Consider the following 27,974-nt stretch of genomic DNA (forward strand, 5'->3'; position numbering starts at 1 on the left):
GTTTTAAGGGAAACTGGAGGAAAGCATGTGGGCCCCAACTGGAAAAACTAATATTGTAGCCCTGTAGGTAGAGGGCCAGGGATGTCATCTCACACAGAAAGGACAGCCCAGTGTTACCTGGGATCACCAGGGAGCTCTCAGAGTTCATTGTGTATCTTATCAGGGCCCAGGCAGCACGAGCTGCCTGCCGCGAGGTATCAGATTTGGCGCTTGCTTCTGAGAGCTTATATTCTGGGTAAAAAGACAGAAAATGAACAAGTGATGAAAAGCTAAGTAAATAGCTCAGCTCTCTCATAGAAGAGGTGGTCTAGAGAGGTCTTTTTCTTTAGGAAGGCAAAGTGCAGACACAGGAGTGGGGGAGGCCAGGGCCAAGGGCAGGGTGCTAGAGGCTGCAGCCCCACCTTGCCATTCACGCGGGGGGTCGCCCGCAGCCCTAGCAAGGCTCTCGATGGAAGGGATTAGGTACAGAGCTGCAGTGAGGCTGAACGAGAAAGTGCTGGGAGAGCGTGGGCTTGGAGTATGTGCTTCATGGGTAGCAGCGCTCCCTACACCAAGAACTGAGGGCCCCATCAGTTCTCGGCTTAAAATCGGTGATTGTACAGAATGTGCTTCTTCCTTACTTCTCGCGTGTTTCTTTCCTCTCTTTCCTGGGCGGTGCGGATGTGTACACAGGGTGTTTCTCCTCCAGCTTTAGAGAGGGAACCTCCCTGCTCCCCCCCCCCCCGCTGACCCCCTCTCCCCCCTCACACACAAGCACAAACACCCCAAAGGCCATTGGTTCTGCCCTGGGAGGGGCCTGTGGGTAGGCCACTCGGGTCCTAGTGGAAGGGCAAGGGCCGTAGGCTGGAGCCCCCGTCTCTGCGGTGGCCTGGCACAGCCGGCCTCTGTCTAGCCTGCTGCTAGTCTGTCTGGCTCTGAAACAGATACTGGCTCTGGGACAGGCACTTCCTTTGGGAGAGGGAAGTGGGAGCAGGGGCAGGTGCTCCTGAGACAAAAAAACAGGCCAGCTGCCAGCTGCTGAGGGGGCCCCCCGTGCATGGGACTTTAGGTGGGGTGGGGTGGGAACGTGACAAGCATCTAAGCCACCCTACCCCATTCACGGCTCACCTCTAGAAGCTAATGGCCTAGGCAGGCAGCACTGAAGGCCTTTATTCTAAGAGGCCAGGCTCCCCTCTCTTCTGCTCAAAAGGGGGCTTAACTCAGGCTGGTGAGCAGGTGGCCGGCAGCTGCTCCCTCAACAGGCAAGATTGTCTCCGTGGCAGCAGAGCAGGCCCAGATGCCGCCCCTCTGCGTGAGAATGCTTCCTCCCGGCTGAGACAAGGCCCTCCGCAGGGCTGCCAGTAAAGGGCCATTTGCCAGTGGGAGGGGCAAGGGTCCCACAGATCCCCTCTCTTCGGCAAGTCCCTTTATCTTAGCAACTGCCTGGAGTCAGGAAAGGAAACCTGCTTGCCCTCCAGCCCTAATTGCCCCACAGTCATCTCCCCAGGAGTCGACCCCCCTCTCCCTGTGATGCTGGGAAGTTTGCCCTGACCCAGCAGGCTACTGTCTCCAGGGCTTCAGTGATTTGAATGTCATAATGATTCATAAGGTCCTTGAAGCCCCTTCCCAGCTCCCAGCTCCCCCCTTCCTTGTCATTGCCTGGGACATGCTGCCATTCCAGGCCCTTGTGGAGCTGCTGATTGAAATCAGTCTTGCTTATTGGTTACAACTGATCTGATAGCACATTACTAGAAAACCCTTATGATTTCATTTTTAAAATATATGATTAAAATAATTTTCTTTAATATCCTAGTTAGCCTACACACAGCTATTCTGCAGCGAGAGGGAGGAGAGGGGCTCTATTTTAATCTATTCCAAAGCCACTCACATACTGTGCACCTTGAATGACTGTGTCCACATCAGTTTTGTCCCCGTGTTTCTCCAAAAGCTACAAGTCAAAAGTATAATCCTGATCCTGGGATCAACTACAAAAGAGAGTGCTGAAGATGCCTAATGAGTTTATGTGGTTTTGAAAGACTCTGGGATTTTTTTTTTTTTTAATTGCCAATTTAAAATCCAGTTAATTTGTTTGCATTTGGAATGCCTCATGGAAAAGCCAGCGTGACAAGTGGGTGATCCCTGCATACTTAGCTCATAGGGCACCACGCAGTGCCCCTGCTGGTGCCTGCAAGGCTGGTCTTAGTGCCTGAGGAGATGGGGCTATTTCTCCCACCTTTGGAGAAAGCTACAAGTCAAAAGTATAATCCTGATCCTTGACTTGTACCCTTTCCCGAAAGGAAAGGCTGCCTGGAGCCTGTACCACACGAATGTGCTTGCCCAACCATGTAGGTAATAGAGCCAAAACTTGTCCCTGGGTTGAGGGTGGGGGTTGTGACTCGGCCTCCCAGGGAAAAAAAAAAAGATGGGCTGGGAGGATGATGGCTGAGCTGTGCTATGAGAGAAGGCAGACGACTGATTGCACTGAAACAAAACAAGCCTGAATAACTGTGCCCGAACGCGCGGCCAGGGAACAGCTCTGGCAGATAATTGGCTAATCCAATTTCCAGCCAGCTTCAGCCATGATCATTTTTCACCAGGCCTCCAGCTTCTCTAGGAGCCCAGATTTCTGAGTGAACAAAAGGCAGAGAATTGATTCCCATTTCCACCGCTCTCTTTACCTCTACCTCCCCCACATTGGCATATATACCAACCCTGACTCTACCTGGATCCTGGACTTCCAGCCTGAGGAACTGGGAGAAAATAAGTTTCTGTTGTGTAAGGCACCCAGTCTGTAGTACTTTGTTATGGAAGCCCTAGCAAGCCAACACACTTTCTCATAAAATTGTTGGGGGAGCCAACTAGATAAAGCATTGAAACTGCTCTGCGAAGTTCATGGCTCCTAAGAGTTTTCTTTTAGTGTTACCACTTCTGAATATGCAGCCACTTACTTTCCTTACCACTCATTTGGGAAGTCCTTTGGGACCTGAGATCTATCCCCTAGGCCGTGGGAAGGGTTGTGCACGGTTAAGTTCCTGGGAGAGGTAAGGAAGTTCTTTGAGGACCCCAGTTGTAGCATTCTTGCCTCCACCTCCATTCAACCCAAGTGCCTCATCTACTAGGGGTGCTCAGAAAACATTTGTAGACACAGTATTCTTTCCATACATATTTGGGGACTAGAGGGGGGAACTAGGCAGACACAGTCTCTGCCCTCAAAGAGTTTACGGTTTAGAAGGGAAGGAGGAGACAGGGATCCTGTCACATCATTTGTTTTCAGCCAAGAAGCTCTGCACGGAGTCCTGTTGACCCCAGTGTGAGAGAAGATACACCAGCTAGCACACACTGTTGCCCACTGTGTCCTGGGCTTCATGCTAAGCATCTTCCATGTTAACTTACTTAATGTCCACAACAGCCCCAGTGGGTAGCTGTGTTATTATCTTCGTTTTAAAGACGAGAAATCTGAGGCACAAGGAGATAACTTTCCTAGGATCACACAGCTTTAAGAGTTAAAGCTGGGATTCAGACTCAGACAGCCTAGTGTCAGTGCCCAAATTATAAAGAAGAGTGCTGATGAAACCCTGGCCAAAGACGGCTCCCTCAGGCTGAGGACTTTCTACCTCCATGGCTGCACATGCAGCCACTATGACATGGGTGGTGGCCTCAAACTCCCGTCTGTGCTAGGAAATGAGGCAGACAGGGAAGCAACACCCATGATGAACCCTCACTCTTTTCTCTAGCCTTCACGAGGGTTTTGTCCCACACCTCCTGGACAGGGAACCAGGACAGACCCCAAGAAAGAAGTGTATCCCCAGGAGGGTGCCATCTCAATGACCTGGGACCTCTCTTTTGCCTCCCTCTGGCCATGGCGTTCACTTTGTTGATGTAGATAACAGAACCAGAGGGATTTTGCTTGGCTTTTTCCCCACATTTATTCTGTTAATGAGATGTCCCACATAATGTTTTCCATTTGTAAGAGGTTTCTCTGTCAAGGCCTAGGAGATAGATCTCAGATACCGAAGGGGTTCAGACCAAGCAGACACTGCAGGGAGGGAGTGGAGGACCAGTGAGGGGGCACTCAAACCTGTCCCACAGAGAAAAGGCCAGGGGCTGGGAAGAAAGAGTGGAGGTTTGTTAGTGAGCTGTTAGTGTCCCATCCTACCAGAAGGGAAGGGGTGGAGTGCCTGGCTCTCGGCTCACTCCCAAGGAGAGTGGTGCGGTGCGTCCCTGGGAGAGCCTGGCATGCGCCCCTCATGGTTGGGGATTCAGTAGACTGGGGTCTGATTCCAGCCTGAAAGATCAAAAGCGTCAGCAGCGGGCCAGCGTGGTGCTCTGGCTGTAGAGTGAAGGCAGAGCAGCTGCTGCCTTGTACTCATAGGGGCAAGTAAGACCCAAATGCTTCCAATGGGCCAATTGTGGGCCTCTTGAGACAGAGACTGGCATGGGGGTCATCCAGGGAGCTGTCCAAGAGGGAGCTGTCCTGGAGGGGCGAATAGACTGCTGCAGGGAGAAGCTGGGGCACGGCCCAGGGAGGAGCAAGCCACCAGCCAGAGTAGGAAAGCTCTCACCCTTGTTGGGAGAGCTGGAGGGGGGAAGGAATCCCCTAGAGACAGGGTCTTCAATGAGACAAGGTCTCCTCCCAGGCCCAGAGAGCCCAAGGCTTGTCCCAGAAGGCATGTGCATTAGGTGTGTCCTCCTTGCTCCCTCTCCTCTTGTCCTTCCCTGATCTTTGTGGCCCTGAAGGGGTCAGAAACCCCCAGGGAGCAATTAGGTAAGGAGTAGGAAAGCAAAGCTGGAGAGGATCCAATGGCATCCGCTCCCCAGTGGGTGGCCTCCTGTCTGCAGCAGCACAGGCTGCCACCTCACCTTGCCCAGTCCACAAAACTGGAATTTAGGGGTGATCATAAGCGTGACAAATGGCGTTTTCACTTAACACAAAGCATTCACCTTAGAAGAAATGTCAGCTTTCCTTTCAAGACAGACTTTCTCTGGTGCATTTTAATCATTTGGATTGTTAAGATTTTGTATCTCTCTATCATCACTACACCTGAAAAAGGAGCTTTTGCCAGCAGATACCACCCCTAATTCTCCTTCGGCCCCCTCCATGGAACCCGATCACCAGAGACATTCAAAGGCTGATGACAAATGCACTTTTCAGGGACACAAAGATTGTATAAAGCGAGTACGGCCATAAACAAGACCAACCACTCCATTTCAGATGGCCCAGCTGAACAAATACACAAACCTCCCCTCAGCCTTTCTCTCCCTGCACTTTCAAGCAGTAGGTGGTATTAATACAAATACCACCTCCTGTGTGTATGGCATTTTACAGTTTCAAAGCCACTCTTGTAACCCGAAGTTACTTTCCACCGCCACACTCATCCCAAACCATCCCCATCCCATTTCCACCCACTGCACCGCCACTTTCCCGGTGGCTGGCTGGCCCTGTGCCAGCCTCTGCCAGGCGAGGTCGTGCGCTCCCCGGGGCACCCATGTGTTATGTGAAGGCGCCTCGTAAAGAGTCAGCCGGCCAGAAACGTGGGCAGAGAGTGAAGGGCAGCGTGTTCAGGTTCTGTTTATTATGTCTCACAGCCTTGTTTATAGTCAAGGTGAATGACATTTTCCCACTTTGTACGGTAATGAAACAACTCAATGAGGACTCCATCAGCCAAGCGCTTCATGTGGCGGGTGAGCTGCTACAAATGTGTTGTGCGCGCCGCGTGACTCAGCTAATGCTAACTTGGTTGGAGAGCACACCCAGGTCAGCCACCTTTTCTGCACCTGGCAGAGGGGAGGGAGCAGAAGGGGCAAAGGGAGTGAGACTCAAGAAGGGGACAGTTTACTGGGAGGACCCGGGCCCCAGACTGGGAAGGCCAGTGGCCCCCATCCTGCAGTCTCCCATTCGGTCCACAGCATCAAATTGGAGTCCTGAGGGGCCACAGGGCCAGGAAGGCATCTCTGCTCTTGGGTTCTTCCTCCACAGTCTCAGGCCTAGTGGCACAGGCTCTTGATGCCATGGGTGACTTTGCCACCTCTCTCGCTTCCAACCCGGAGGGACACAGATTTAAAGAGGACTGACATGGGCTGATTCAAGGACAGCCTCAGATGGAAAGCTGTAATTCCTCTGCCTTGCTTGGACGTGGGCACACAGGGTCAGAAGAGTGCTGGGCGCTCTTGTGGAAGGGAGGCCATCCTGTCTCTGAGAATATGCCTCTCGTCACCTCTCCTTTCTGGTTCATGGAGAAGCAGACCCCACATTTGCTGCTTATTTCCCCTTTCCCCTTCCTCTTCCCCTTCCCCTTCCCTTTCCAGTCCCACCCTCGCCCAGGTCTCAGCACAAAGGGCTCATCGCTTTCCCTCAGCACAGGGACTGGAGAACCCAGAAACCCCGCCCCGCCCTGCCCAGGAGAGGTGCCCAGGGTCGCAGCCTGGGCAGGACACCGCCTCACAGCTTCAGTTGATTCAGAGCAGCAAGTCCTGGGGAGAGCACCAGGGGGTAAAATCAACTAGGAACTTACCAGGTGCCCATCCCACCTGAGACCAAAAGGGAACAGTGAGGGCTCAGAGCAGGAACTGGAACCCCACTGTGGCCTTGGAAAAGAAAGCCTTGAAGAGATGGATATTCCCAGGATGTGACACCCTCCTTTGAGGAATCTGGAAGTTATTGTGCTACTGCTATTATTACTACCACACACCTTCACCCACTGCCTGAGTTCCAACTACCACATCGCATGGCCTTGGGGACAGAGGCACAGTCTAACACGAAATGGCCAAACACAAGACTGCATGAAAACAAACGGGGGAAACAGCCCAGGACCGATGTGGAGGAAGTACTGTTAACAAGACTGGGGGAGGTGGGAGTGTGGCAAAAATTCTCTTAACCAAGTCCCCCTCAGCCCCCGCTTTTGGCATAACCGCTGCCCAATAATGCACGTAGCTGGGGCAGAAACATGATATTTGTATCTCAAAGGAGCAAGTCAGAATGAAAGGGCACAGAGGCTACTACCTCAACAGTGAAACTCAGGGCTGGCAGGTTCCTGGTCCCTGTGCTCATTTGCGTCTGGGTGCTCCAGCCCTGGGCCCACACATGGTGTTCTCTGCTCAGCTATGCTGCTCCTCACTTCTCAGGCCCCTGCTTCCTTACCTCTCCTGCACATTGGAGTCACCTGTGAAGCTTTAAAAACTACTAATGCCTTGGGTCTCAGTGCCAAGCTGTTCTGGGGTGGGACCTGGACATTTGGGTTCTTAAAACTCCCCCAGGTAATTACAATGAGCAGCCAAGAGTGTGAGCCACCGTCTTAGACCACTGTCATAGACCATCTTTTTTCAAAGTGGGGTCCACTACGCACCTAGGAGCTCATTAAAAATGCAGTGTTCTGGGTCCCACCCTAGGTCTATTGGATCAGCATCTCTGGGTGTGGAGCCTGGGAATTAGCACTTACAAGAGGCTTTCCAAGGTGTGGAGGTTCCTCGATGCTCAAGTTTAATAATAAATACCGCTCAGAGGGCCCTTCATCACCCCAGAGGTGCCCAGGGCTGTGAATGGCTGTCGCTGATCACATTCTACTTGGTTTGCCAAGGGCAACAGGAAATTCCACACCAGCCCCCAAACAGTTTAACACTCAAATGGGGCCAAAAGGCCACTCAGGATGGAGAATGGTCCTCAACATCATAGATCTGCCCGGCCCACTGCCCTGACTTGCCCTGGGCCTTCAAAGTTTCCAGGCTGAGAGCGAGCCTCGAGCGCAGGAGGCAGTCCACAGCACAGCGGCCGGAGGAGAAAGGAAGACGTTTAGTGAAGAGCGGTCCCTGCGGGTGCCCACTGCCAAGGCGGGAGGGCTTGTGGAGGAGGCAATGGGAGAGCAGGCAGGGCCAGGGGAGGCGGAGGGTCGGGGATGAGGTATGCTTGGATATTGCTCTAGATGTTGTAAACATTTCTCTTTGTTTCGTCACAGACCAAAATCTGGGTTGGCATAGCCAAAGTGCCTGAAAGTAGGCATGAGAGCGCAGAGCTCTGTGCCTTTTGTTGGAAGCAGGACATAAAGGTGTGAGGACAGTGCCACCCCACGAGAAGATCATCTCTGTGTCGCTAGGCTAATGCTCACAATTTCTCTCTCTCTCTCTCTTTCTCTCTCTCTCTCTCACATACACACACACACACTCCATGGGAGTACCATAAATATAGCTATCACATTCCTCTAACATGCCCACATACCCTCACTTAGAGGCAAAATTCAGGGTACCCAAGCCTGGTCCTTCCTGCCTCGCCATCGTGGGAGGAAGTCACCAGGCACCATGATACCACCATCTATAGCCTTCATTCCACCAACATTTGGCAAGAACTCTAGGGCCCCAATGAGGTCACGGCATGACACTCTAGTTCGGACTTTTCTCCTGGGGATAGTGGAAGTGGTAAAAAGGCCCCTCTTAGAATGGTTCAGATTTCCATAACTCTGTGCTGTTCCAATTTCTATGCATCTCATATTCAACAGTAGAGTTGGCAGCAGATGCACATTTCATATGTAAACAATGTTTAAAATACCCTGTTCAAGAATTTGATCATTACATTAATTCTGGCAGCTTTAGCTAAGGATGATTTTTTACAAGTGGGGGCAGGGTAATACTACCTGATCTAACTAGGAACACCCATTTGAGGCTTCACAGTTCTTGAACGTGAAATACCACTGGTCTCTTCAATGTGAGAACTAGAGGTATGTGTTCTCTTGCTCTTGGTGGTTCATACGGACACACCAATCTTCACTCATGGATATGATGTGCCATGGCCGGGCAATGGACCCAACACCAGTGGGACTCGAGAGCCTTCCTGGCCTTGCATAGCTGTAGCCAAGGAAGGAAGAGATTTGTGAAGTTCTGGACAGGAATGGAAACACTGGAACCCCTGCATGTCTAAAAAAGTCCCATCACCCCACAAGAGGAGAATGCTTCGGCCCACTTCTCAATCACCTGCACTCCAGAGCTTACGCCTAACCAGATGCTGTTCCATTTAGTCAAGCTGAAAGCTTTGGAGATCTGCCATGCCTCCAAATCCATCGACTTTGAATGATCCCAGTAGTTTCTTTGCCATGTTCTCAGTGATTCAGTTCACCTGGAGACCAGCCTCTTCCAGGGTCCTCTTCTACTTTCTGGAAGAATCTCTGCTGAGGATTCATCTCCTTGGCACTGCAGTCTTGTGCCAAAATCATCTTTTTCTTGGGCAGCTAGAGTAGGTTCCATGTGTCTCGCTCATCCCCCAAGAAAGAGTTTCCTGATATATTTCCAAGAGCAGCCCGAGGGTACCATGAAAACATTTTAGGAAGGTTCTCCATAGCCAAATGTTCACAGTGATCTTCTTAGCCTCATATTCAATCCCGAAAGGTCAGAGATCAAGAAAGAAGCTGCTGAATAGCCAAGATGGCCCTCATGAGAAGGACCTTTCTAAGAAAGCATGCTCCCAGGAAGCAAGCTGTAAAAAGAGTTATGGCCTAAGTTTCCATTCTCCCCCATCATAATTACATGACCTGCATGGTCGGGGGGCAGAGAGAGACAGGGAGAGAATTAGGCACCATGAGAGCTGTCCATGCTATGGGATTCACCTCCCTTTGCCAAGCTGTCAGTCATTCTAAGAGATTGGTGGTGTGTGATGCCACAAGGAGGCGAGGGCAGAGAATACATTAAGCAGCAGAAAGGTTATATGGTGCCCCACTGCACAAAGGTCTACTGGTGCTACATTTCCTGGTTGTTCAACTTCTGGGAAACTTCTTGATCTAATTTAGGAAGATTTGCAAGCTGTATCTCTCTTAATAGCAGCTCCACATCAAAAGTCATGAGTATATCTCCCAAGGCCCTTTCTGGAAGGGTCTTGCAAGGTAGGGGTGTCTTGTGAATTTCCTAGAATAAGATGGGCAGTGAGCACAGCTTTTCATACTGGTCCTACAGAAATGGAAGAAATAGCCAACTCCATGGAGTTTTCCCATTCTCCCAGAGAACATCTGTCAATGATAGTACTAGAAACCTGGGTGGGATTCCACAGAGACCTCTCTCCTAAACTGCGAGGTCCCAGCACCCAAGACTGGCCATTACACTGTGATAGCAAATCACAGATGTGAGCCAGTCTTCTAGCTATTCCTCATAGGGGTACAGGACAAGTTAGAGTGTCAGGGATCCTAACTGAGGAGGCTGTGGAAGGGATGGAGACTGCATTTGTATTATTTACAGATTAATCCAGCCTAGCAAATCTGCCTTCTCAGCGGAGATGACCCAAGGCATTATGGAGGGCAAGTTGCTGACCCAGAGAAGGGTGACTGCAGCGAGGTGCTACCACTAACCAAAACACAAACATGGGTAAATGAAATAGAGTCCCAGTTCTGGTGACTGGATTACACTTTGGAATGGCCCTTCATCCCTTCCTCATCCCAGCCTCCCAGCCTAAATACCAGTGCTTTTGAACACCTATAACATTTCACATTAGAATATGGTCTTGGCAGCAAGGGGCGGGGAAAGCCAGTGATCTCCAAGAGTCCCCATCTGAGGTCTAGCTGAGCCTCCTCTGGCTTTGGGACAGCAAATCTAAGTACATTTTGGACCTCAGGAACCTGGGGTAAGAGTCTTTCTCCATGAGGCTGTGGACTTTTCCCTGGGCTTGGTCAAAGCAAGTCAGGGATGGCTCTTGCATGTTCTTCCTCGTGGCCTCTCGGGTCTGGAAGTCTATGTTTACCTGGAGACACAAACAGAGAGCATGGTCACAGGCTCTCAAAGGCCAAAGTGCCTGGCAGCTGGTCCTAACTATGTAATAATCAATGGCAGCAGCTTTTAAATGTAAGGTTAGTCATGCTTTTCAAACACTTTTCATGGAGGTCATATTAGATCCTTTTACATTGGGGAAAATGTGATTCAAAGAGGCTAGGTAACTTGTCCAAGATCACACAGCCAGTAAGTTGTGGAGCTGAAATGGGGACAAGATTCTAAAGTGGATGTTCATTCCCTTAAGCCATGCTGCCTTCCACTAGGAAAACTCACATGGATTCAGTGGCATCTCTCCTTACAGAGTCTCTATAGCAACACAGTTCCTACGGGCAATTACAAGCCCTGGGCTCTGCCCCTTAAAAGGATCCCCCTTTCATCAAGAGCCATCAGAGCTGTGAGGCTCAGTTCAAAAGAAAGGCCCCATCATGCCTGGCTCCAACCCCCACGAGGAGGGAGTGTGAGCCAGGAGCCATGGATAGAGGTCTGACAAGACGCTCGCCACTGCCAACACACCTCCCTCGGAGCTTGCACATCCACAAACTCCTCAAAAATCCTATGGGCCTTGGAGGCCAGTTTTGCAGTTGACCTGGTCTTCTTGAAATCCTCACAGGCCAACCAGAACTCCAGGTTCTCCTCGCTGAACTCCGTCTTCAAGAAGGCGCGGAACGCAGCCACCCCATCTGTGGATGTGGAGGGAGGTGGAAAGGAAGAGAGATAGGAAGAAGCTTAAGCGCAAGAACTGTAGAAGAAAGAGAGAGAGGTAGTAATAGTGTCAGAGCAGCCCGGAGTGTCTAACCCGCCACTGCTCCTCCATAACCTCTTAGGACTTTCTGCTCTTAGACATGCAAGTGCTCTCAGAGGCAAGCCCTCTTCTTAGTCAAGGACCACAGTGATATTAAGGAGAAATGTTGAAGAAACCACAGTAATAATGACTATTGGAAGGCCTGGTCACTTCCAATCAGCCCTCAGTGGTCACTGCCTGTCCCCTAATGCAGAGCTGGCTGCCCCCTGGGTTTACTGGCGAGCCTGTGTTTCTAATGAGGCCAAAGTAATGCATGTAATCCACTCCTTACCCTAATCCAAGCCAGCTGCCCTGAAAAACCATCTATTATAACATGAACAAGAGGGAAGTGTGAATTCCTCAGGACAAATCCTTCACTACTACCAGAATCATATCTGAAAGTAAACTCCTGCTGAAATTCAGCTGGTAACGCCCTTCTATTACATGGATGGGGCTCCCAGCCTCTTTTTAAAAACCTCTGAGGCCCTGTACTTTAATGGATTATAACATCATTCATTTATTTTAAAAGATCTTGCCTGTCAAATCATGTGTTTTAATTAAGATTAATTAGGATTTTTGTTCTAACTGATTTAATGAATCCACCCTTTCACTTTTCTTCAAATAGAGCCTCCAATCAGAATAAGAGCGGCAAGGTTACCACATAGATTTGGAGAAGGAAAATAGCGTTCATTGATAGCCTATGCATTCAGTTAATGCTCGTATTTTAAAATCATTTTATGAATTATTTTAACCCTTACCACCCTCTCAAAATGAATAACAGTGATAGCTTTGTACAAGCTTCCTGCAGCATCCTGGCCACTGGCAGCCCAAAGGCCTTCCCTCAGGAGAAGTGCAGGTGCAGCCTAGAATAAAGTCACTGCATTGATAAAAACAACTCTTGCTATGGTGTTCTACTTCCTTTCTATAATTCATTAGGAGAACAATATGTTAGCAGTTCTTCATTCTGGGTGACAGGACGACCTGAGCGAGCATCTGAGGTCCACCAGCATGTGCCAGAATAGAGCACTGGATTATTTGATAGATTGGTGGCGCCATACTGTTGATGAGTTTGTATGTTTGTTTTTACTTTTCTAAAACATTTTTAGTTCTCCTAATTCAAAAGTCACTGTTTATCTTTGTCTTTCAATATAGACATTTTAATGCCGGTGCTAGAACAATAGCCATAAAAGCAAGACTTTTCACTGCAAGAGCCCCAAACTTGAGAGGTGCCTTAAGCACCTTGGAGTTTAAGTTAAATGACTGTGGTCACGTGGCCAGTAAGAGGTGGAAAGTGGATTTACACATACATCTGCATGACTCTAGAGCCCACTCTGCCTGTTTCTCCTCTGGGCATCATTGGCGAGCCCCACATTCTCAGTCTGGGCAGGGCTCGGTGAGCTTTCTCGGGGCACCTGCCGCAGTCCGTTCTGTAGATGCAGCTGCCTCTCAGATGCAGACCGTGCCAGGCCAGTCCCCCCTCCTTCCTCATCTGTCCTCCAGCTCTTCCCTTGAGACCAGTGGCAACCTTCAAATGTCATATTTACTTTGGTTCCCCTCCCGCCTCTTCCAAAGTCTGCCCTGGAAATGCAGGCACATTTTGGGTGGAGGCTGACACCTTTACAAGGTCATTCAGCCATGCTTCGTTACAGCGTCCCCAGGCCACTCTGGCAAATGTGCCTGTCTGCTCTGTGAGGCGACACAGCATCTCAGGAAGGACGCTTGCACAGATTGGCCTCCCTGCAGCCCATCTCTGCTCGCCCAACTGTCTCAGCCCCAACCTCCCCCTCCCCAGGACCAGGCTGACGAGGCAGGCTGGAAGGGTCACTGTGCAAAGAACACTTGCAGTGGATCTCAGCGTTGCAGGAGGGACAAGAGTGTAGGCAGAATCCAGGTTATCTGTGGCACCTCGTGGCCTCAGAGGAGGTAATGGCAGGTGTCCTTCTCTGGGAGAATCCCCAGCTCTATGAGCCAAATGGCACATTTGTCCTGCTGTGACATTCTTTCAGTGTGATTGTCAAATTTAGGATCATTGTCCATCCTTCCTTTGGGAAAATGAGAAGGGGGTGGAAAGCCCCCAGAGGCTGCAGAAACCCTGTCCCTTCCCCAGGGCCGATGGCCTCAGAGGGCTTCTGTGTACAGACCGCCAGTGCCCCTCCTGGCCCACCTACCCTGCTTATGCCGCCTAGCAAAGGAACTGTATGGGACCAGAGCCAGCGTGGTCTCTTCTTCCCACCTGCATCCTTTCTGTCCCTTCTATCACCTCCCATCTCTTCTCAGCAAGGTTTTCATCTGGTCCTCTCCCTGACCCTCAGCATCTTTCCCTGGCCCATTCTTTTTCTTCTGACCTCTGTTCCTTTCACCCTTTTTTGCATCTTTCCCTTCTCTCCACCAGGACCCTCCCTTTCTATTTGCCCATACACTGCAGTTAGTTTAAAATGCAAGATGCTGGTTTATCTCTGAGAGGTTCATGGACATCTACTGGCATTTCTCAGTGTTACCTGCATTGTGTTAGCTAAGGGCCCCATGCACCCCGCTCTATGCACCCCAGATGCTGCTCCCTCCTACACACCCAGGGAACCAGAGTCCCCCCCCTCCACCATCTCCACAGATGCCAGGCAGCTGGACAGAATGACTTCTCTCTGATCCCTAAGGCTATTCTGCCTAAGATTGTGTCCAGACATACACTAGCTAGTGTGACCTTGGACAAGATGCTAGCCTCTCTGTGCCTCTGTTCTTTCATCAGTGAAATGCAGACCCTAGCCCTGGCTGGTCTAGCTCAGCTGGTTTGGGCGTTGTCTGTGCACCAGAAGGTTGCTGGTTCGATTCCTGGTCAAGAGCACATGCTCAGGTTGTGGGCTCGATCCCTGGTTGGGCCCGTGCAGGAGGCAGTCAATCGATGTTGCACTCTCACATCAATGTTTCTCCCTCTCCTTTCCTCTCTCTCTAACAATCAATAAACTATTTTTTAAAAAAGAAAAGAAAAAAATAAATGCAGACCCTAACAGTGCTGCCCCATGGGGCTGTGGGATGACCACGTAATACATGGAAACAGTACACAGAGTCTGACACTCAGATTATGAATGTTCCCTCCATGTCTGTGACCAGTATGCCTACACTTCGGTGGTTTAAGGCATTATCACACAGAACACAACATGACTAATACCGAAAAACAACTCTGGTCATGTAAAGGTGATGGGTGGTGAGCAGTTCACAAAACCAAGAAACAGGAGGATCTGCCTTTTTTCATTTCACTTTGGTTTTCTTTGTAGGACCCTCTAAGACGCCCAGGCTCTAAGAACGTGACACGTTTTTTGAGATTAGTGTGTATCTAATCAGAAGGGAAAGGCTTGTGTCCAGAATTCCTGGAACACTGAGCAGAATACTGGCATCTTCCCGAGCAGGCACAGAATCTCCAAGAACACATCCCGCGGCCACACATGCTGCTGCTGCCGGAGTCCTCTCTCCGGTTCTTTGATGCAGGTCGCTTATGTAAGAAGGAAAAGTGGGTCACTACGAATGAGGGGTGCAGCTGGTGCAGGAGGGAGGTTGGCTTAGGTAACAGTTCAAGGTCCAGGGGCCCTGATCGAGCTGGCATTGCGGTGGGATTGAGTCTAGCTCGGTTCCCGGGCTTGGAAAATTACAAGATTACAAGAGCAATTTTTTGTTGAGCTCTCTGTTTACCAAAGTGCAGTGGCAAAGACCAGAGTCCTCTCACATCTCTGATCAATTGGAAAAAATAAACAGGTGAATGGGTTCCAAGGTCAGATAGGGAATAGGAGAGGAAAATGCATTTATTTATAAAATCCAGTTTACATGTACTAATGGCGAAGTTAAAACTACTTTCATTCCGAACCAAATTCACTAATTTGAAATTTGCGATAAGAATAGCATCAGGAACAAAGCCTTTCTTTTGTGTTATCCATAAAATAAACAAATAAATGTTTGTTTTTAAACAAATAACTAGGGCTAAGCAAGATTTAGGTAAAGACATTATTTAGAGGACAAACTATTTCCAGTTACTGGCATTTATCAGCAAGAGATTAGTATGCTAATTATACTCGGGTCTTGTGAGTAACATAATTTTCTTCAATGATCTCTACTTTGTTAGTGTATATATAGCAAGATGATATATTATAATAGTGATAGGACGTGATGGTTGTTAGAGCCTGTGAGCCAGAAAGGACATGAGAGATTCTGCAACCCGCCTGACACTGGACTCGAGGAGATGGTGAAGCTCCGAGGTCGCATGGGTTCTTATTCCTAGGACATAGCAGCAGAAGTAAGAACAGCCTGGGTCTTACAACTTCTATTCCAAAGTTCTTTCCTAGTTTATCAACCAGAAGCTGAGTCAAGTAACAAAACAAAACAAGCTAGAGCCTGTATCTCTCTAGTATAAGAAACAAGCCAGGAGTTTTCTATTAAAGGGGAGACAAATGCCCCTAATACATTGAAAGTTTAGCATCCACAAGTGACTGTTAATACAAAAGAAGTTTTATTATAACCCCTTGTATACCAGTCCATAGCCAGAAAGATCTCAAAAATGAAGTGCCCAAGAACATTTGCCTCGTTGGTTTGATATATAGGAAGACAGGGACTGTCAAAGAGGGATGCATCGGATCTGCCTTCCGGGCCTGTAACAACCACACCCTTAGAGGGGCTCGCTTACTCCACTGGGGAGGCCTGAGGAAGGGATGCCAAAGCTTCACGAGACAAAGGGGGGATTAGAGAATTTTAATAAGACCACCTGTGATTCTAACACAGCCCACCCTGCCTGTGCTGCTGAACCTCAAGCTGCCGGTGGGACAAGGGCCTGACACCATCTCTAACATGTAGGAAGCATCTCAAAGAATTCGATGTGTTATAACAAAAATAACAAAAACAGTTATCCCTTATGGAGCCCCTCCAGGGAAAGTCATCATGCTTAGCGTTTCATGACCATAATCACGTTTAATTCTCACAACAACTCTACAAGCTAAGTCCTATTATCCCATTTACAGATGAGGAAAGTGAGGTTTACAGAGGCGACATCATTTGCCAAAGGTCACACGGCTGGTCAATGACAGAATGGGTGTTGGAGGCCTGTCCCACTGCTTTCATTCAAACTGTTTCCACGAGCTTTAACAGTTGCCTTCTATAATCCAGGCACTCCTATAAAGGCTAAACGCAGCCACCTTCCTGGACGCAAGGCAAAATTACAGCAACATAGAGAGAATGGCAAGGAGAAAGAGAAGTCTCTTCCACCCGTCTGCATATCTCTAACCCCTTTCCTCAGTTTGCCCAGACAGCACACCTGCCATATTTGTTTAGTTGCTGTGAACAGCCTGCACCGTACCTGCTACAAATGTGGAATCTGTAATACGCAGATGACATACCATTGAAGGGATGTGCTGCCCGAGAACTTGGGAAAGCTACAATAGTGTGCAGTGTGTTTCTTGGAAAGCAAAGACCACCTGCCCTACCAACATGTGCCAGATGCACGGTTGTACCTACTCGTGTTTCAGAGCGATGCTTGGGTGGACACAGACATTCCTGGAGGGCTTGAGGGAAAACAAACTGCCCCACCCCAGCCAGAGATTCTGATTCAGTGGGTCTGACACAGAACCCAAGAATTTTCATTTCTCCCCAGCTCCCAGCAGCTGTTGGAGCTGCCTTCCTTGGATCACACTTCAAATTACACTGTTTTTTCTAGAAACTTTGAGTTGGATAGGGATGCGGGGAGGGCCATGCAGTAAATGGAAACCTGATTGTTAAATTGTAGATTCTAGAGCTAAGAACCATTTGGATATATAATTTAAAAATTTCATAAGCTGGTAATTTAGTGTTTGTTTGTTTCTTTGTTTGTTTGTTTTTGGGTTTTCTGCTTAGTTGCCATGTGACCCTGTCAAGTCATTATCTTTTTCTATATCTCGACCATTATCCCAAAGGAGGCTAATTTTTAAAACTAGCCGCTTTTTTATTGGTCTTGCTTCCTCAGAGATGGATGCTAACTCTGCAGTGCAAAAGAACTTTCAACTGTGCTATTCCGCTAACCACGCCTTCCCTGGGCCTGGGGGGGACAGGTCAGCATCGACCCTCCACACTCCGTGCAAACAGTGAAACAAAGCTAAGGACCAAATAGATGCCCAGGGTGAGGGCTCTGTCCGCCAGGTGTGGGATCAGGTTGAGAGAGGCGAGGAAAGGGGAAGGAACCCTGTCTACACCTTCACCATACAAGTGGAATGAATCCAACTTTCATGTCCAAAAAACAAAGGAAAGAAGGAGTGAGGGAGGGAGGAAGGAAGAAGAGGGAGAGAAAGGAAAGAAGAAAGGGAGAATTGATTCAGAGTTAAGGACTGACTGTCCCACTAAAAGCTGGACAAATTTCAAGCATATGTCTGAATCTCCTGAAGAATGAAATAGAAGACATACAGTCTTGGGCCTGCTCTCCAGATCTTTATCTGTCAGAAAAGATCTCCCATAAGCTGAGAGCCTTCGCACTCCAGAGTATGAGCTGTAGAGGCAGAAAGGATTCTAGGTGTCCATGCACACGGGTACATGCACACACACACACACACACATGCTGGGGGAGCAGACTACATGCATGACTCAGACACCCAGTCTAATCATCACTGGATAAACAGGAATATTATGCCAAATTAACACACATTAGAAATCCTTCCCTATCTAATGAAGCCATCAGCAATTTTAATTTCATTTTTCATTTGTTAGTTAAGAGAGAGAGAGTGTACTTAGCAAGTGATTATCTCGGGTACCTCCATGGATGCTTCTTCAGCTTTGTACTGTACTTGTCAGCAAATGTGATTGAAAATAAAGCTGTTCCAAATATTTGCATTCCAGGTGGTTTTTTTTTTCATTCTCGGGTTTAAAAACTAGTGAACTTGTTTTCCCCCACCCACCCGATGAGATCTGAATCAGTTGATTTGAAGTGGGTCCCTGCCCAAGATGGGAGAAGGCTTCATAACACAGGTGCCTTCGCCCCTCTTCTGGTTGCTCGAGCCATTTCAGCTTTGAAGCAGTTTTATGTAACCCTGCAGGCAGCACTGACTCAAACCACCTGCTTCGAGTGACTAGTTACTGCCAAGCCTGGATGGTTACTGCAGAGAGCATCCTAGAACAAGGGGGCAGAACTGGATCCAGCCTCTGAGACAACCTACTCCAGATCCTTCATTGTAGAGACGAGGGAACAGATTTTCCAACAGACAGGGATTCCACCAAGGCTGCCCAGCTGTTGAGTAGCAGAACTGGGTCAAAATCTGACTACCAGCCAAGCTTCTTCCTAATTGTACAGAAATATGTTCCCTGATTAAACGGAAGCAATGCTCGAAACTAAAAGCAGCCTTTCTGCTCCCAGAAGTGAGGACTTCTAATATGGACAAGATGGAATTTAAGAGGGGCACTGAATGTTGGGGTTCTATCTGCAATCTCGAGGTCTCCATCTGTAGTCAGCACACTGTATTATTTCTTGTGTTAATTGAACACATGCCCGTTTTCTCAGAAAGTGGCATTCTCCACCCGGGAAGGACTGTTCTATTCATCAGCCAGCCAGCTGTTTGGCATAGATTTTGTACACAATGAACGCTCAAATGCACCTTTTGTAAAACAAATGAGTGCCCAAAATACCCAGCAAAGCAGGGATGGCAGAGACGCGCTGGAGATCGAGAATGGGAGCAAAACCAATTATTTGAATTTTTCTAAAATAGAAAACTTAGGGGGACAGCTGCCTAGGTGTGGAGAATTGCCAGGGAGTCAGTTCTAGATTAACACACGTTTCTGGAGCCCAGCCATTCAGCGGTTTTCCTTTCTTTACTTTTTAAAGACATTTTGTTGTCTTAATTGAAAGCCCTGTACACCTCTGATCAACTGCTGTCCCTCTAAGGGACCAGCACAAGCACACAATCCCTTTGGAAAAGTTTAATCAACCCTAATTGAGTCACAGGATTCACCCAAATTAATTAGACTTTTAGGAAGTTGTCGGCCCGCTTCAAGGTAGCCTGGGTTCCCACTCCTCCATCGCCTTCATGCGGAATAAGTGCTAAAGCTCTAAGACCTTGAGATTCTGCCAGTGTCCCCAGCACAGAGACCCCTTTCTTCACTCCACTGGTTTTTATTTTCATATGGAACAGAAATGAAAACAGAACCTCAGACTCCAAGAAGGATCACGGAACTTCCAAGTCCAGAAAGCCTATTTTTGTAGTAGTTTTCCAGAGAAGCAATCTGGTGTCAGCCTCTAGCCCCTTAGGAGAGTCCCCATCTCAGAAGAGTGTCATTGAATTCCTGGAAATCGAAAACATCCCGACAAAAGAAGAACCTGGTGTCTTCAGGTCTGAGAGTCGTTGAATCAAACAAATAAAATCAAACCTCTTACATCTCCAAGTCTTGCCACTGCAGCAACCCAAATGTACCCAAAGCTTCCATCCACTCATTTTACCACTGAAGCTCTGTCAATAATGACTTGACGTTAATCATTGGCAGCAAATTCGCAACCTTAGTCTCAAGACGCATTTACTTTGCATTTGATAATTAAAAGCATCAGTTTTTAAAAAAACACCACCATATTCTTACAGAGCACCTTTGAGTAGAGAACCCAAATTATCTAAAGGTGTCCTCCTATGAAGAGTCTCATATCTGGGTGACAGGTAGCACACAGGTATTTCTATCCCCATTTTGGAATGAGGAAGCAGCCTCAGGGACTTTAACTAAGTGAGTCAGTCATGAACCTGAAATAGAAACGAGACTTCCAGATGACCTTGAATCAAATCCAGCCCAAAAAGGTGTAAATTGATAATGGCATTCGTTTAGCCTAATGTGACTCCAGAAAGTAAGTCAGACTAGCCTGATAAAAAAACAAGCATTACTGTCAAATCCTAAGTATTATCCTACGTACGCCATTACCTTGGCAAATTCAGCACACAAGCTTCTGTTTGGGGCTTAGCCATATGCTATAGACGCTGTACTGCGCTGCTTTATTTTCCTTCTTAAGTGTAATCCCTAGAACACCAAAATGACGATCTCACCAAATGACTTGCTACAATATGTGCTTCTCCTCAGAATTTGCATTTCATTTTAAAATCTATTTAAAAGCATTTGTTCATAAGCATGAGGATCAGGCACACAGTCAGAGGGAACTGCTCACCCAGTTGAAAGCAAAATCACTTCTAAAGGCATCTTCTGAAGACCGAGGGACTCTGTCAGGGCCACTCAACTACCTACTAGCTGAGCTGGGTCAAAATCGAGAACATGGGTTTGACTACCAACCAATGCCCTTCACTTCACTGTACAAAATCGTGTTCCCAATTCACTGGAAACAATTCTCTAAACTAAAAGCAGCCCTTCTGCTCCCTGATCAATCAGGACTTCCAAAGTTGATAACATGAATTTAAGAGGAACACCAACTGTCTGTGGGAAACCTTTTCTCTTCAAAAGACCCTTCTTTCTCCCGCTCCCACATATTTATTGCCACTAAGATTTTAAAGCCTAATGAACGTGGACTTGTTCGTGATGAGAAACGAGCCAGGGCTGAAAAGTGTGGCCACACTCAAGGTTCCCTTCCCACAACTATTTCTGCCTTCGTGAGAAACAAAAGGTATAAAAGATGAAGAAACGGAAAAACGAAGAGGAGGGATAGCAGAAGTGTATTCTAGTAAGACTTGCACCTAGTCAGAAGCCAAGGGGCATAAAGCAGCTGGGGTAGTAAATCCCCCAAAACAAAAAGCAATGAGAAAAAATCTCTGCTAACTCAGGTGAATAACAAAATGCACAGGATGTTCATTTGACTGAGAGTAACCCAAGGCTCTCCAGTGACCTGGGGGAGGTCATTTCATCTTCTAAATCAGATCTAGGATGGAACTTAGGCTCTCTCATTCCCATTGAACCCATCACTCCAACTCCCTAAGCTAAATTTTTTCTTGCTAAAACTGCTGAGAACATGAAGGCTTCCTGGGACCTTCCTTTCAACCCAGAAAACAGAAAAGAAGGCCCTCTTTCCACAGCATGTAAATTATGTTTTGTGACCCATACGCCCCTCCAGACAGGAGGCTCTGAGGGCAGGGACTGGAGCTGTCCAGGGCACCCTAGCCCAGCACCTGCCTGATGCAAGACAGGCATTCTGTGCATCTTTAATAAATGAATGACTTGCAACGACAGGATGAAACTTGAATTCTACTCACACTTATGGGAGAGAAGCACGTCAAAGGAATCGGCCCATCTCGTGGCTTCTTCTGTGGAAAGTCTCCTAGAAAAGAAAAAACTTCTCTCTTGACTAATTTTGAAATGACTTTCTCTCCTTTAGCCACCACTGAGATTTGCTCAGGAGAACAGATCGGAACAACACTGGGCACATGAAGGCCATACCTGGATTCCCGAAATTCTGTCTCTGTAATTTGTTACATTCTTAAGTAACTGATGGAAAAATCTCAGGATTGGAATTCAGCGAATTTAGTATATCGGCTTTCAGTCTAAAAAACAAAGCTAAGCAAGTGCGTGATTTAAAGATGATCACAATGGAAAGAAACTGGTCTTGGAGTCAGAAAAGTCAGGCTGAACTCCCGACTCCCTCTCTGTCACTTTAATTTCTTCACCTTTGCAATGGGGACAATGTCACCCATCATGGAACCCTATGGGGGTTAAATGAGGTGACGTCTGTGACATCATTTAACCCCGGGCCTGCATAGTTGAGGCACTAAATCCAGATGATCTCAACCTAAGCAGATTTTAGAGTAGACTGAAGTGTTCATTTCCAAATTGACAGTTCAGATTGACAACTAAGTTGGACCAAGAAATATCCTTGGCCACAGCTTTAGAAAAGTGGTGGATAATATGATTTTTCTTAAAGTAAAAGGAATTGAAAAGTGTAGTTAAGTGATACATTTGGAAAGGAAAATAACCATTCTCTCCGTCACATTCAGGTGTATAAAAGGAGCTGCCAAGAGAGAGGCATTCATTGTCCCGTGGTTCATCTGGTCAACAACTCACTAGAGAACAGGTTCTGTGGCCCCACAGTGGGAGCCCCAAGCTGGGAACCCAAGTGGCCATACTACTCACTTCAGAGCCCTGTTGGGCTTGTCAGGAAGAATCGCTGTGAAGTCACTACAGGAGTCTGACTTGTGAGACAGGCATCCCAGCCGAGTCCTCACCCCTTTGTTCCTGCAACAAGCACAGGGGCAGAAGGACGGGGACTGTCACGACAAGAACGTCGGCTCCATAAAGGGTCGCTGGAGCTGTTGCTGCAGAAGCCAGCACTATCCCCCCGACACCCTCCCCTCCTGCCCCGAGGTCGCCCCTGAAGACTTCGCGATCAGAAGGAGAAACACCTAGAAGATCAAGGGATACACTCACTCCCTTTCTTGACTACAGAAATAGTAATCGGTACCTTGCCCCGAGAGGCCTAAATGCTTTTTAAAGCTGACATGCAAGTTGATGGTAAGTCAAAGAAGGTCGTTAGCTTGGAAGAATTTCTAAATTAGGATTCTCTGTAGGGAAAGGAAATTCAGCGATGACAAAATAACAATCCACATTTGGCTCTCCCATTAGGAGGGTGAAGTAGCAGCAGCCACAGCTCCTGACTACAAAGGCCCCAGGGTAGCACCCACACAGAGTGGAGGGTGGCTCACTTGCATGAGACAGGGATGCATATCACACAGTCTCAGAGCACAAAGCTTGGGGCTTCAAGGCAGGTGAATTATGACTCAGGCTCTCCCCACTCATCCCACGAAGCTGGGGATATACACGAATGGCTACAGGCCAGCAAGACCATGCCTGCAGGTGAGAGGAAGAGAGACTGGAGCACAGCCACGAAGAACCATGCCCCTTTTGTCAATTCTTTTCTCTACTTAACTACGCTCTCCTATTCCTATTTATATTTTCGCTTCTCTCAATCAGCATGCTTAAAATTTTAACATAGATGTTTATAACTCTCATATATTTTATTTTCCTAAGGTCCACACATTTTATTATAGTTATCTATTGTGGAGGATCGGATGAGAAATTATGCTAATGTCTCTTTTTGATTCCCAACATTAGCCCCTTTTTACCTTTAACCAGAGATCAGCCCTGGAAGATGCCTACTTGTGTAAATAAAGTTTTATTAGAACACAATAACCCCCATCTGTTTACATATTGCTGAGAGCTGCTTTCCAGCACAAGGGCAGAGTTGGGTGGTTGCAACATAGACTATATGGCTCAAAAGCTGAAAATATTTACTCTCTGGCCCTTGACAAAGTAAGTTTACTGATTTCCAACCTTTAACTCTGGCAACTCCTCGCATGGAGGGCAAAGGTAAGTGCCAGGGATTTGGTGGAATCAGATCAGGGCCACACATTGTAACCATGTGTCCTGGAAGTGGTCCTACATGTTACTCTCCATGTTGAAAGGAAGTCCTTTCTGCCTGTTTTTTTTACCCCTCTTTTTCACAGATCCTGGGCCTGGACAGAGACGTTACGGGTCATCCATTCCATCTCTTCCTTTCACTTCAAGTGGGTTTTTATCCGTGGGGTAAATTTTCACAGACATCTAACAAACCTCTGCTGGGATGGTATTACATTTGTATCCCACAGTCCATCTCTGAGGAAGGAGCCTTTTAAGGCTGGGACATCCAAGTTCCCAGAATTGTCTGCTGTCCTGCAGAAAATTGAGCCTGCACGTCCTGTGCTCCTACCTCCATCTCAGCCAGATGCATTGTGAAGCCATGGATTTTGTGGCATTCAAAACATCTGGTACAGCATCTCATGTCCACCCGCTCTTACAAATCACAGGCTACTGTGACACCAGGCCATGCCCCCAAAGAGCAGTTAAGAGGATTTCCAGAAAATGGCAGATCCATGCAAGCCATTTAACAAAGGTTAGCAGGGGCCAGAGTAAAGAGTACTACTTGTTACCAACACAACAGCATTTCTCCCAAATAGTTTGCAAAACTCTTCCACAAATTATCCTTTGGAACAAAATGGTTTTGATTTTCCATATTATCTAGCTGACACCTTAGTTCTAACCTTTTAGTTTGGTCTGAAATAATGCTAGCAGAAGCAAGAGTCAGAAGTTAAGGTTACTTAAAAAATAAATAAATCTTGCCCTGCCAGAGTGGCTCAGTTGGTTGAGAGTCGTGCTGTGCACTGAAAGGTTGCCGGTTCAATTTCCGGTCAGGGCACATACCTGGGTTTCAGGTTTGATCCCTGGTTGGTGCACATGTGGAGGGCAACTGACCGAGGTTTCTCTCTCACATCAATGTTTCTCTCTCTCTCTCCCTTCCTCTCTCTAAGCATGTCCTCAGGGGAGGATTAAAAAAAAAATCTAGGCTAGCCCTCATCTTTCTTCCCTGTCCCAGTAATTCACAGAAGTCCCTCAATGGTTCAATATAAGCTCATGCACATTAAGTCGCGCTGGCCAACGGGAAGGTTGGTGCTAAGGCAGGTCCTGCTTGCAAGGCCATAACTTTGCAAGAAGCACCCAGGGAGGGAGAGCGCAGTTCACACAAAAGGCCTGGAGGGCGAGCGCAAGTGGCCCACCCCTGGGAGGCTCAAACAGCGGGGCGGGTGGGAGGGTGGAGAAAGAGCAGGGGGGCAGGGGCAAAAAGACAGGTTGGCATCAGTTACCTGCGCGGCATCAGTAAGGCGGCCATACAGGCACCCGCTTACAGCTAACCCTCTGGCCGGTGTGCGGGGACGTCAGGGCGGGAGATAAGACTGCGGGGGGCACAGGGATTTACCCTTTCACGTCCTCTCACCTAAAATCAAAGAATCCGCTGTAAGAGGGGGCCGCCCTCTCTTATCTGACTGTGCTACAAATCCTGTCTGATGGCCTTCTGCTAACTGAATACCTCCCACTCACACCCCGTTCCCCACAAACTCGGCCTGAGCCGGGGCAACCAACCAGGGATGGGCAGGAACAAACTGTTGGAGGGGGGGTTCACATCACTGCCTGCTGGTCAGGAGTTTCTATCTCCCCAGCTGCTGGCCATCCACAGTAAAGTGAGGCACATGACCCTGGGGAGGAAGGCATGGGCCAGGCAAGCCCAAAATTACTGTTTTCTTTGTGATACTTGAGTGGGGCCCAAGTGACCAGCCAGCGATCGGTGGGGGTTGGGGGGCACAGCATTTGCTCCAGAAACATTCGATTGGCTGCTGCTCTGATTCTCACGTCCCTCCAAGGTTGCAACCTGTCCCAGAAGTGAGAGTGTGGGAGCCTCGGGAAGGCGGGAGGGGGAAGAAGGCTGGGTAACTCCAGGGGAGGCCTGCCAGGCACTGTCACAGCACAGGCTTGCTCCCTTGCAGGGATCACAGACACAGACTGAAGAAATGAACACACAAGTCACTCTTTCTGGCCCATATGGAGGCGGCCTAACCTTCCTTAGCCTGGGGACTGGCCTCTTCCTGACCTGAAGCAGTAGGACATCAGGGAAAGGGGACATAGAGGGTGAGGGCTGATTGACTGATAATTTCACTTTCCTGAGGGTCCCATTCTCAGGGCTTCAAACCCTTTGTTCCCACGGAAGAGAACTGATAGGAAGAAACATGTAAAGACAGCAGTCTATCCATAAAGGGATCCCCTGGGGAACCCTGACACCAAACATAGAATCCATTCTAAAAGAAACCTAATTTAGACAGATAAGGCCCCTGCGAGATCCATTTAAATTCTTTTGATACTACCTGGAACACTTCACAAAGACTTTTAAAAATACCTTTTCTAATAATACCATAATTAATAAAATAACGAGATCACTTTGTTAAAACTAAAAAAAAATTAGACTTTGCGTAAGGCTCATCCCCAGAATACTGACACGGGCTGTGTTCCCTGACAGCAGGGACATGTCCTTAATCTTGGTCCTAATCATGCATATACCTGCTTGCTCAGAAGTCAGGAGATAGAAGTCTTTTATAGCTGTAAGGGTCTCTAGAAATCATTATTTTGGGCATTTAAGCCTCATTTTCTCTGGCTTGTGGGATATAGAATCAGAGGAGGGGAAAGCCCATGCCAGGGGTTTTCATGACCCTGAGCAGAGCTGAGCCAGGGACTACCACCCACATACACAGCAGGCAAGGTCATTTGGGGCAGGTATCACCAAGCCAACTGTCACTGCCATGCCACTCTTCCCATTCTCACTGCTAGCCCACACTGGCTTGCTGGAGCTGCTTAGATGCCTGCCTCCCTCTCTTCCCAACCCAGCAGTGCCCACCAGTGTCCCTCAGACCCTCCAGCGCCCCTTCAATTAGCTCAGCCTGGGAGCCCATAGAATAAAAATCTGCAGGGTTCTCTGACCCCAGCCTCCTCATTTACCCCAGCACCTTACCCCCAGGGCTCTTATCCTATTTGGCCCTTGACTTTTGGGGAACAGAGTTTGGGGTTATCCAGAGCCCAGGAAAACCAACAGTGTGATTACACCTACAGTACATGTGCCCTCCTAGGTGGACATCAAGTTACAGGTGACTCTACAGGATGGGTGATAATGGAAACAGGATGCTCAATGAAAACAAAAGGTTAAAAGCAAAGAGTAAAGATTTATAAAGAGGGGAAGAGAGACTGAGAGCCTCGGCGGGGAGAAAGCAATCAATATGGAGAGGCAGGTTAATTAGATATGGATAATGCAATCAGCCCACACGGCACCGGAGAGGAAAAAGCAAAGGCAAAGGCAATACTCACCGCCTTTGACCAGTCCTCATGGCCTGCGGGTCTTTGCCAGCGGGATGGTCAGAGAGGCTGCGGGTTAAGGAGCTCTGGGGAAAGAGCAGATCTTTTTTTTAGCAGTCAAATCCTTGGCGGGTGAAAGGCATGTGTGCATGCACACGCAGGCACACACGGGCACGCACACACGTCTACACATGCATGCATGCACTATACACCTCCCACCACTCAAGCCGGGCAGCAAGCAGCCCCGCTGAAATCTCTTCTCCCTGTTTGTCATATCCAGTAAATACTGAAGCAGCCTACACCCAGCAGGCGGTGGCTCAGCTCCGGGGCACAGTCTGCACGCCCATCCTCATTGGCAGGATGCTGGAGGTGCCCCTGAGCAGAGCTCGCCTGGCACTCCTCCCGCACCTTCCTCCTGAGCTTCACTAAGCTGCTTCCCTGCTCCTTTGGCTGAAGCTCAGGGAGAAGTCCCCACAGCCCAGAGCCGCCTCCCTCTGCACCCAGAGGCTGTGCAGGGGGTAGCAAAGCCGTAGGCATTAACTCTTTCCTGCCACCAGTGAAATCGAGTGTCCAGGGGGGCCTCTTCTAATGAGCTCTGCTGCTGGCTGGAGGCTGGTTGCTGCTCAGGGAGCAGGGAGCATAAAGATCTTGCCCCAGACAGCTGCTGACAGCAGGAGCCAAGCCGAATCAAATCTCCTAATGAGCCAGGAGGAGGGGGCTGTCTTTCTGGGTGTGATGTGATGTGATAAATGCAGAGAGCAAGAAAGCTACGGGGCAGGTCACACATCTAAATTCCACCCCCTTTCTCCCAATTTCTATTATGCTGCAGTGCCGAGCCAAACCGCCCAGCCCTGAAATTAAT

General features: G+C 48.4%; 1 protein-coding gene across 2 annotated transcripts; it reads right to left on the reverse strand.

Annotated features, from left to right (window-relative positions):
- Positions 1–8,228: 8,228 nt before the first annotated feature.
- On the reverse strand, positions 8,229–27,847 carry RGS8 (regulator of G protein signaling 8). 2 transcript variants are annotated; one of them, XM_087827632.1, is made up of 6 exons: positions 27,521–27,847; positions 27,125–27,198; positions 22,538–22,639; positions 21,664–21,728; positions 11,230–11,396; positions 8,229–10,687 (listed from the first exon to the last, which is right to left on the reverse strand). In XM_087827632.1, the coding sequence occupies exons 1-6, from the start codon at positions 27,647–27,649 to the stop codon at positions 10,505–10,507; spliced, it is 720 nt and encodes a 239-aa protein (XP_087683758.1). In that variant the 5' UTR covers positions 27,650–27,847; the 3' UTR covers positions 8,229–10,504. The 2 variants fall into 2 exon arrangements, with proteins under 2 accessions (XP_087683758.1, XP_016080160.1); XM_016224674.2 differs by lacking the exon at positions 27,521–27,847 and adding an exon at positions 25,081–25,211 and having other exon boundaries at positions 27,125–27,520.
- Between the last annotated feature and the right edge of the window lie 127 nt (positions 27,848–27,974).

Source organism: Miniopterus natalensis, chromosome 19, assembly GCF_054644295.1.
Source record: "Miniopterus natalensis isolate mMinNat1 chromosome 19, mMinNat1.hap1, whole genome shotgun sequence".
Classification (NCBI taxonomy): Eukaryota; Metazoa; Chordata; class Mammalia; order Chiroptera; family Miniopteridae; genus Miniopterus; species Miniopterus natalensis.

What these genes read in the sequence shown, in the direction of transcription:
- RGS8 (XM_087827632.1), bottom strand. Translation starts at nt 27,649, where the DNA reads ATGCCTACGGCTTTGCTACCCCCTGCACAGCCTCTGGGTGCAGAGGGA. An exon ending in ATGAGGACTGGTCAAAGGCG is followed by an intron (nt 22,640 to 27,124) that starts GTGAGTATTGCC and finishes TGCTTGTTGCAG; the next exon opens with GAACAAAGGGGTGAGGACTC. An exon ending in AAGCCCAACAGGGCTCTGAA is followed by an intron (nt 21,729 to 22,537) that starts GTGAGTAGTATG and finishes TTTCTTTTCTAG; the next exon opens with GAGACTTTCCACAGAAGAAG.